This window comes from Tachysurus vachellii, chromosome 26 (genome assembly GCF_030014155.1).
Source record: "Tachysurus vachellii isolate PV-2020 chromosome 26, HZAU_Pvac_v1, whole genome shotgun sequence".
Classification (NCBI taxonomy): Eukaryota; Metazoa; Chordata; class Actinopteri; order Siluriformes; family Bagridae; genus Tachysurus; species Tachysurus vachellii.
The window spans coordinates 15,199,350-15,210,331 of NC_083485.1; the positions used below are offsets into that span (position 1 = coordinate 15,199,350).

Here is a 10,982-nt window from a genome sequence, read left to right on the forward strand (position 1 = left end):
CATTTTAAAAGGTAATGTGAACAGCCAAACAAAAAAATCAGATCTGAGCAAAATATCCGAATTGAGCATTAAGACTTGCAGTGTGAACGCGGCATTAGATCTTCTTCTTCCACTCATTTCATCGTTCCCTCTGTCCGTCTTGTAACTATGGGGGATAGAGCTTTCGGTTACTCTGCACCTCGGCTCTGGAACTCACTTCCGTCTGAACTCCGTAATATTGATTCTCATTCGTTATTTAAATCTCAGCTTAAAACTCATCTGTTTAGTTTAGCTTATTCTACACCATAATTTGTACTGCTGGTCTAATTTGTATCGCAATGTAGCTATTAAATTTTGATTGTCTTTGTTGTTTTTTGTACGGTGACCTTGAGTGTTCAGAAAGGCGCCTTTAAAATGTATTATTATTATTTAAAGCGTTAGCTTGCTAGCGTGCTCAGGTACGGTATGTTAGCCGCACCTCTGTGCGGTCGGGATTCAGAGAGCTGCTTGTACGCCGGCTTTTATGGGTCAACGATCGTGGATTTGTTTCCTCCTTATTATACATGCGGATAAAAAACAAACACTCGATGGATTGGCAGATTACCAACAAGCTTGACACGGAGAAGTCCCGAGCATAGAAAAGATGGTTCCGAAGAAGGGATTTTGGTCCATTAATATGAATAGAAGCAGATTTATATATATATATATATATATATATATATATATATATATATATATATATATATATATATATATATGGAATAAAAGAGCAGCGATGCCAAAGGGATCAGTGGGGAAAACTTCTGAGAGGTTTTATATCTGGCTTTTAAGATGTTTTTAAGCCTACACAAGCTGAGCGATTTCAGAGACATCAGGGATTAAACAAAAATCTCACACACAGCTGGAAAAAATGAGAAATAAATATAAATCTATAACGAGTGGTTTTAGTGATGGTGAATGTTAAAATTGGAGCTTGGAAGCTGTATGAAATTTCATTTTCTAAATAAAAAATGTGTTGAAATCTTAAGTCCAGAATTATAATTATACAAATAATGTAATAATAAAAGTCATAAAGTGATTAAATTCTAAACCTTTTAGATTAGCCGTCAATCATCTCAGAAATATTGCTAAGATAAGAAACGCGTCACTTCAGCATGTAGACAACTAAAATAAAGAAAATTAGTATTGTTTTTATCCGTTTAAGGGCATTTTTCACCAAAAGTTAATAATTATTTCTTTCTTTCTTTCTTTTTCTTTAATCACAAACTCATTTGCTGTAAATTCAAATGATTATTTATTTATTTTATCCTCTCTCACCCTTAACAAGTTTAAACAAACAAACAAGCAAAAAAATATCTATTTTTCTTAGATCGTATTCTAATCTCAGCTTCCAAGCTCCATATTTGAAAAAAAATAAAAAATCCAGTTGAAATCCAGATAAATTTTGCCAATTATAAAGGCTGCTATTGGGAAAACATGGAAAGTCTGCCACAGAAATCAAGCCCACAGTTAGAACCAGCTCAGTGGTGGCAGGATCGCAGATTCAACACTGTCTTTGGCACTTTGACAGCCAAGGAAAAAAATAATTACCCATCAGCCATGATCTCTGTTCAGCGATTATACTCTTCTCTTCACACTACCATAACTGTCTGTCTGTCTGTCTGCCTGTCTGCCTGTCTGCCTGCCTGTCTGTCTGTCTGTCTGTCTGTCTGTCTGTCTGCCTGCCTGTCTGCCTGTCTGCCTGTCTGCCTGTCTGCCTGTCTGCCTGTCTGTCTGCCTGTCTGTCTGTCTGCCTGTCTGTCTGCCTCTTTATTCCTCTGTTTGTGACTCAGTTTAAACGGACACGTGACTGAAACATGCTTCAGAAGACGCTGCTGCTGCTGCGTGGACGTGAGCCATCCTCGTAGTCGACTTCCTGCCAGTCGGTGTAGCTGAGCACCAAAACGAGTCCAATAAAGAAGCCAAAATTAGCAAATTTCTACACGTCCTCAGTAATACGACACATCAGCAAGACACAAAAACAACCTAAAAAATGTGAAAATGAACAAATACAATGTACAAAATCCAAAGAATGGAAATGGAAAGCATAGTATGAATGCTCTTTAATTTCAATTCTTGTGTTTTAAAAATTGGACAATTGCGAGATTTTTCCATACTAACAAGTCTACACAACCGAAACACAAAATGTATGTATTTAATTTTTTTTTAAAATCACACAATTTTATCTTTTTTCACCGAAAAACAAACAAGTTTAACGTGTAATATTCCCTAATACTTAAATCTAATGACATTGTTGTGACATTTTACAAACCAGATTTAAAGGTAACACAAGTTAACACTTATTTTTTATTATTGAGTTATTTTTTCTTCTAACATGATTTGACTTTAGAAATACCAGAAAAAAAACAGAAAAGAAACATTTAGTACCAAAGTACCAAAAAAAGATATCTATAAAAAGTTCTCATTTTATTTCATCTATCAAACTTAGCTGAGCTAAAAATAATATTATTAAAAATGATTAGCTAAAAAAAAAAAAGTTTAGAAATTTGCACCAAAAATGAGATTTTAATATCTACTGAGCGACGGAATGACGCACGATGTCCCTGCTAGCATGCGGCACTTCCTGTTCTTCACTACTGAGGAGAAAAAAATCAATTCTGCAGAGAAACCCCTTCAATTAGTGTGATATTCTGTAAAAAGGTCATCCAGATGAATGGAACATGTGAGAGATGTAATTGTGGCATTTCTGTTTTCTTTTTTTTTTTTTTTTTTTTAAGCTTAAGTGACATCCAGGTGTTGTTATATTCATTCATTCATTCATTTTCTACCACTTATCTGAACTACCTCGGGTCACGGGGAGCCTGTGCCGTCATCGGGCATCAAGGCAGGATACACCCTGGAAGGAGTGCCAACCCATCACAGGGCACACACACACACACACACTCATTCACTCATGCACTCACACACTACGGACAATTTTCCAGAGATGCCAATCAACCTACCATGCATGTCTTTGGACCGGGGGAGGAAACCGGAGTACCCGGAGGAAACCCCTGAGGCACGGGGAGAACATGCAAACTCCACACACACAAGGTGGAGGCGGGAATCGAACCCCGACCCTGGAGGTGTGAGACGAACGTACTAACCACTAAGCCACCGTGCCCCCTTGTTGTTATATTTATTTATTTATTTATTTATCTATTTATTTATTTTTTTTAAACCCAACCATGTATAGACCGCCACTGGACTGGGAAGTGGGCGGAGTCAGGATATGGATATGTTAGGAATGTAATACAGCAAATGAGAAGGAATGTTAGATTTGAGAAATCTGCTTAGTGTCTATTTTACAAAAGCAAAATTTTATTACTAAATCTGACCGGCGTCCACGGTTATGTTTTAAAAACACTATCATTAATTATTCACTTTGTGGCATAAATAAGACAGTTTGCTTTTGTTGCTTGTTTTGCTTCCTCGTGATGCTTTTTACTACAGTCACAGTGTCTGAACAGATGAAATAAAGACACTTAAACATTTTCTTTTTGTTTAACCATCAGGTTGTAAATCAGACTAGAGAAAATAAAATGCGTATCAGAGACTAAAGAAATTCTCCCCGTTCTGATCTAACGTCTCTCTCTTTAGCCTTGTAGCTAGTTTCTGATCTGATGAACCGGCTTTGGCTCAATAATTCACACAAACAGAGGGGATTTGAATAAACCACGACAGAGGATCTGCTACACAACCAAGCTTGTTAAAAATTAAATAAAATAAAATAAAATAAAGCCTAGACTGTCTCATGGGGGCACGGTGGCTTAGTGGTTAGCACGTTCGCCTCACACCTCCAGGGTTGGGGGTTCGATTCCCGCCTCCGCCTTGTGTGTGTGGAGTTTGCATGTTCTCGCCGTGCCTCGGGGGTTTCCTCCGGGTACTCCGGTTTCCTCCCCCGGTCCAAAGACATGCATGGTAGGTTGATTGGCATCTCTGGAAAATTTTCCGTAGTGTGTGATTGCGTGAGTGAATGAGAGTGTGTGTGTGTGTGCCCTGTGATGGGTTGGCACTCCGTCCAGGGTGTATCCTGCCTTGATGCCCGATGACGCCTGACGCATGATAGCCCGAGGTAGTTCGGATAAGCAGTAGAAGATGAGTGAGTGAGAGTGAGTGAGTCTCATGTCATTTCTTCAGGATAATTCATCTGATTTGGTCCAGTGAAATACTTTACATCTGGACCCTCGTGTTCACTTCTTTCCTGTGTTCCTTCAGACCTCATGGTATAAACCACAGCAGAAGAACATCCAGGTCCTGAAGTAGCCGTCTGTTCTTTTTAACGTGTATGCAGAAAAGATCAGGCGAGACAGATCGAAAGACTCACCAAATGAAAGCTTCCATCTCATCCTTTTTATCTTAACTCTGCCTTCCTCAATGTTCTTCCATTCCAGGGGTAATAAATCATGTCGGCACTTACAGATCGGGGCCTCGTCTCGGAGCCGAGTTCGGTTAAACAAGCGGAGGCTGCTCCCTTTTCTCACCATCACACTTCTCTTTTCATCCTTCCATCTCTTCCTGGAAAATCTGCATATGTAAATTTTAACTTCGAGACCTAAATGCAAAATGCGGTGAGATTTTCAGCATTTGGAGCTCAAGCCAAAAAAAGATCCAGATAATTTGAAGCATTTAATATTTCTAAATAAAGAAAAAAAATATAGAATCTTTCTTATATTTTTTAGTGATTCCTTATATCTCAGTTAATAATGATCATTGATAATAAGATTGAACACTTTTAATATATTTTTACTAAGATCGATTTTCATAGCAGACAAAATGTTTGGAATTTGATATAAATATCAGTCCATAACCTTTAATCTAAACAAACAAAAAAAAAAGAGAACAAAACAAAAGAAAAAAGAAATATGCAAATGAGACAGGAAGTTGCTGTTAGCTTGCTGTCTCAATCTTCATGCTAAACCATGTTTTATTCTTGATACATCAAATCCATGATATTTGCATTTCAGATTGTGGACAAGTAAAGAAAAAAATAAGTTAATAAATAAATAAATAAATCTTTTTTGTTTTTTTGGTAAATGTTTCATGATTTCTTTATCGTCACATGATTTTTACGTGTCGAATTTATTTATTTTGTTTGTTTCTGTTTTCTTTCATTTGTTTCCTGTAAATTTTAATCATGGTTCAGAAAATGTACCATATATTTTTTTTTCAGATGATTAATTTGAATATGTTAAATAATATAATATTAAATATGTTTTCCAAAAAGTGATTTTTACCCGATTTATTTATTTATTTATTTATTTATTTATTTAATGATTTGTGATTTTTATACAATTTGTATATATTTTAGAATGTTTTTCATTTGGTTCATTTATTTATGTTTTTTTTTCCCACACATTTGATTTGTTTTATTTTTATTTCATCTGTGATTTTTACTTAATTTTATTAAAATAGTTTGGTACTTTTTTAAGTTTGAATGATTTGTGTTTTCTAAACAATTTATGTATTTTAAAACGTAATTATTTTCTCCGTAGGTTTCGCTCGTGTTTTGTTATACATACTTTAATTTCTTTCATTTCTAATAAGAAAACAACAAACGCAATCAAATGAGATTTACGTAGCGACCTTTCCAAATAAGAGCTGGTAATCCGTGTGTCAGCTCGGCTGACCCATTTCCACCTGTCAGCTACTGAAACCTTTAATCCTTCGGGCAGATAACATTTTCTGCAGATATGAGACATATTTCATCACTTCGGTCCCTCGTGATGGTTCGCCTCATAGGCAGAGGCTTAACGCGGCCAGGTTTCGTGATGCACGCGGACCCTCAGGCCTGGTGAAAGTCTGGGTAAATTAGCCACCAGCGCTAACCTATACGCTGACATCCATCTCCGGATCTGGGAGAGCAGAGCGGACTGGACGCTCGGCCAAATGGGAGGACAGAGAGCGGTGACTCAAATCCAGGCAGCTGTCGTTAATGAGAGAAAGCGAGTGATTTGTGGGCCGCCATGCCTGCCTCTTCTCTCTGCTCGGCCAGCACTTTACACACAGCCAGAGAGGCATTTAACACAAGAGCCTCATTCTGCTGTGGCCAGTGTCGGTTTGCCTATTAAACTAACTTTAATCGGGTGAATTGGCACTCTGTAAATTTACCCTGGTTGATTTTAACCTAAAGACCTCCTAGCCACCTAGCCTTTTGCTAATTAGCTTTTACACACACTATTATTACACACACACACACACACACACACACACACACACACACACACACACACACACACACACACACACACACACACACACACACACACACACACAGACCATGCTATGTCCAGAAATTACACACATGAATTCAAAGAAAAAAAAATACAACGTGGTCACAAGAACAATAAAATCACATGTAAACATTTAAATGCTAATAAATAAATATAGAATGTTGGAGAGAAAATTTCACATTTTTACAAAATAATTATTAAATGGTTTTTAAAACAACATTGAAAACCACGTAACTATTTTTTAATCCGTTCAAAACAAAACAAAACAAATTAAAATTGCGAAATTGTATTAAAAAAAAAAAAAAAGCCCGAGGCTTTGTTCGTGTTGCGCTGCTGCCCTTGAACTTTTAAGTTCTGCGCTAACATCACACTCATGAGGGATTTAATTATGGAGATTACCACAGGCTACAGTTCAGTACATGGACATATGTCCCTGATCCCTGCAAAATCATTGTGCCCATGTACGAGCACTGACCAGGATAAAGGTGAAGCAGTCAGTGATGCACATAGTGTTAATAATCAGAGACAGTTTACACTGAACACACTGAATAATTAACCAGTTCATCAGTACCAATCTTTAAGTCTTTGATTTTTGGCTAATCCTCATATCAAGGGCTTTGATTCTTAGTTAATCTCAGTTTTTTAATTAGTCTTAGTCTCAAATGCTCTTATTCTTTGTTTAGTACAGTACCAGTCTCATGATTAGTCTCAGTCCTGTTAGCATGAATCTTTCAAGCTGTTTCTCTTGTTTAACTAAGAATCAGACTCTTGGTTAGTCCCAGTCTTTAAAGCTTCTAATCTTGCTTAGTCCCATTCTCTTAGGAGCCAACTTTTAATTAGTCCCGATCCGTTAGACTCAGACTATTGGTTAATCTCAATCTTTACAGTATGTCTCAGATTCTTCGTATTTAATGCTCTGATACTTGGTTAGCTTTAGTATAAAATGACTAGACTGCTGGTTAGTCCCACTGTCTAGGGATCGGTCTGTTTTTTTAACTCTTGATTAGTCTTAACATTCTCACTTAGCCACAATTCTTAAAGGTCTCATACTTGGTTAGTCCCAGTATCAAATAACTAGACTTTTGATTAGTCTCCCGCTCTATAGATCAGGCTGTTGGTCAGTCTCAGTCTCCAGTTCATTACCTCTTCCTAATCCCACTCTCTGAAGGTCTTTCTGTGATTTTTTCCATTATTCTAAGATCTGATTTTTACTTTAGTGGCCAAGGATCTGATTTCTGTTTAATCCCAGTCTTTAAGGCTCGGACTTAAAGTCGTGGCCTAATGGTTAGAGAGTCTGACTCGTAACCCTAAGGTTGTGGGTTCAATTCTCAGGCCGGCCACGACTGAGGTGCCCTTGAGCAAGGCACCGAACCCCCCCCAACTCTTCCTCGGGCGCCGCAGCATAAATGGTCGCCGCAGCCCACTGCTCTGGGTGTGTGTTCACGGTGTGTGTGTTCACTGCTGTGTGTGTGCACTTTGGATGGGTTAAATTCAGAGAATGAATTCTGAGTATGGGGCACCGTACATAGCCGTATGTCACTTCACTTTCACTTTTATCAGTGGTCTGTTTTTTTTTTTTACTACATCTGATTACTGGTTACTTTCAGTATTTAACAACCTCCTTCTTGCTCTTCAGTGCGAGACGCAGTGTCTAAAATCCTGGTCGTGATTTCTATTGCTTTTTCTTCAACCTGGATGAATAAAGATGTGTGACGTCCGATCTGGCAAGAAAGGATTTTCTCCGTACAATTCACAATCTGATGTAATTTCCTCCTTCAATTTATTGACTCAGATCTGAATGAAATAAGAGAAACGGATGTCATGACTGATTCGGTTACCGCTGTGATTCAGTGGTCGTATTTGAAGCATGGTGTTCATGCCAAAACAACATGAATCCATTATACGTCTTCTTCCCTCTGGACTGGGATGGAGAATAGCTGATGCAGGCCCAGCTACACCAGTGCCTCCAGTCAATACCATTACACAGCTTTTATTTGTCAATATTAAACTCCTGTGTGGATTCTACACTTCTAACCTGACACATGGCCGTCTCATTAAATCACACATACGATATTACGCCCAAACCTCCATGCTGTTTCCAACACATGACAGTTTCCAGTCCTTCCTTTTCCAAAGACATCTGACATCAAAAATACACCGCGGGCCACAGGAGGATGCCTCAAACCACACATCCACACAACACAGCTTCAATCTCAGATTTACTGACTCGAGACTTTTTTCTTTCTTTCTTTTTTTTCAAACCATGCAATATAACACCAGTCAGCATAAATAAACTCTGCGGCTCTGACAATGAATTGACATTAACAAGTTTCCAGCCATTTGGATAATTGCAAAATCTCAGGTTGCAGATGAGTAACAAAGGTAGAGTTTGTAGGTGTTGAAGTGCAAAACATGATTATGGTACAAATTCAACCCCAAGCTGCAGTAATTGTGAGCGAGGTGAAGCTCCATCAAGTGATGAGAATGATATTATTAATTAATGACAAACTAACCACAAGCCTATAAACACATTAGCCTGCTGCTGAGATCTGGACGGGAAAAAAAAAGTACATTATCAGATGCTCCCTAAAGAGCCACAAGTATTAGCACTTATTACAGAATAAAGGTTTAAACTTTCTTTGCATTTTAGAGTCCATTTAACAAGGTAAATATATCCCAGTAAACACACACACACACACACACACAGCATTTCGTATAGCTAAGAATGACACTATATCCCTTAATAAGTAATACCTAATTAAAGACCGAATCTATAATACACACAGCACTGACACTGGAGGCTCATTCCTATAAATCATCAAATCAATGATTGTACATGATTTTTAAACTCTTGTGGTCCAGTTGTTGCTATAGAAACGATAAACTATTAGAGCCACAAAGCTCTGAAAGCTTTTATAGTATTGGTGTAATAGTAAATGTAGTAAATACACACACGTACACACACAAACCTTATAACAGCATACATTGGCCAGCTTTTTAAAACTCTTAGCATGTTAGTATTTGCTGTTAATAAAGCGGGACTGTCAAGCACTAAGTCTGTGAAAAGGAGATTGTTTTTTTTAGGAAACTTAATGAATTGTTCTTCTCTCTATAATGTTACACAATAAGTGTCGGTTTATTAGAAATTAGTTGTTTGTTTTTGACATAGTATGTATTTGAGCATATGAGGAAGTATGAGGATGTTCGAGCAGTACATGAGCTATAGTAGAAATACAGTAAATACAATGAGAGGACCATCAGAGAGAGAGAGAGAGAGAGAGAGAGAGAGAGAGAGAGAGAGAGAGAGAGAGAGAGAGAGAGAGAGAGAGATGGATAGATGGATAGAGCAGACTTGCAGGACCTAGATCACTAGTTGTAACACAGACCAAAAACGCTTTCATTCATTCAGCCTGGTCACACACACGCACGCACGCACGCACGCAGGCACACACGCACACACGCACACGCACAAACGCGCTCACACACGCACACACACCTCCATCTCACTTCTCTTTATCCCTTAATTAACTCTCTCTCTCTCTCTCCTTTCCTCGTGTCTCTCGGTCGCACGCGCGCTGTTGTTACAAACACATCATCAGACTCGTAAACATGAACAAAGACGTGAACAGAAACGCACCAAACTATTCCACTGCATCCCGTGATTCAGAGAGGGCGCGTGGTGCCAAAAATAAATAAATAAAATAATGAAACAAATGGCGAAGGCTCACCGAGTGTGAAGTAGGGCAGCGCGGTGTTATCCAGATCGTCCAGCACCGACACGGCTCCCGGTACGTCGCTCCGTACGAACAGCAAGAGCCGGGAGTCCGCCGCGCCCGCACTCCCGGATCCCACGCTCAGCTCGCTTTCGCGCAGCACGGGCAGCGTGGACACCGTCACCGTTTTGACCTCGCATGCGCCTGCCGCCGAGTCCTTCTCTCCGCCGGGCTTCGGTCCTCCAGCCGCGGTTCCGGTTCCCGTAACCGTCCCAGTGAGGAACTCCTCCAGCGAGAGGAAGAGGAGGAGAAAGAGGAGGAGGAGGACGAGCCGTGCCGCGCTCCGCGCCATTCCCCCGGTCCCCGTGTTGTTTTTTTTTGAGCGAAGCGCGCGGAGGCTGCGCGCTCCTTTATAAAGCGGTTGTGTGTGGGCGCGCGGGGGCGCGCGACTCCGGCCGGGAATGAAAGTGGTGGGGCGCAGGTGAGCTGAGCTCGAGCTGCTGATCAACCAATCCCGTCCGGTCCGGTGTTAATAATAATAATAATAATAATAATAATAATAATAATAATAATAATAATAATAATAATAATAATAAAATTGGTTATGTGTCACTCATAGAATAAACACCATATGACCCCTGGGAGCTTATAAGAGCTAAAGGTTATGTTGTGCATCATTCATTACCTGCCTGGATGTTCACAGTAGTTCATTATGCTACAAAGAGAGCGGATAGTGAGCTTCCCAACACACACACACACACACACACACACACACACACACCTTGAGAGAGAGAGAGAGAGAGAGAGAGAGAGAGAGAGAGAGAGAGAGAGAGAGATGAATGGATGGATGGATGGATGGATGATAAATGTGGTCATTATAGTTCAGCTTATTTTTCCAGCATCACAAACTTGTTCATTAGCATAATAAAAGTTCCCTGTTTAAGTCGTCACTGTAAAATGTCAACTTTGCAGGGTGAACTTTGTAATTGTGGTTTCGTCCCGATAACGTCATCGTCCC

At 39.3% G+C, this 10,982-nt stretch overlaps 1 protein-coding gene across 2 annotated transcripts in view; it reads right to left on the reverse strand.

Moving 5' to 3' along the window:
- The window catches only part of LOC132840721 (astrotactin-2-like), a 343,281-nt gene extending 332,955 nt beyond the window's left edge, over window positions 1–10,326 (reverse strand). For both annotated transcript variants that reach the window (XM_060862652.1, XM_060862651.1), the window contains exon 1: window positions 9,980–10,326. In XM_060862652.1, the coding sequence (XP_060718635.1) occupies window positions 9,980–10,316 (337 nt within the window). In that variant the 5' untranslated portion in view covers window positions 10,317–10,326. The remainder of the gene's footprint in view (window positions 1–9,979) is intronic.
- Window positions 10,327–10,982: the final 656 nt, after the last annotated feature.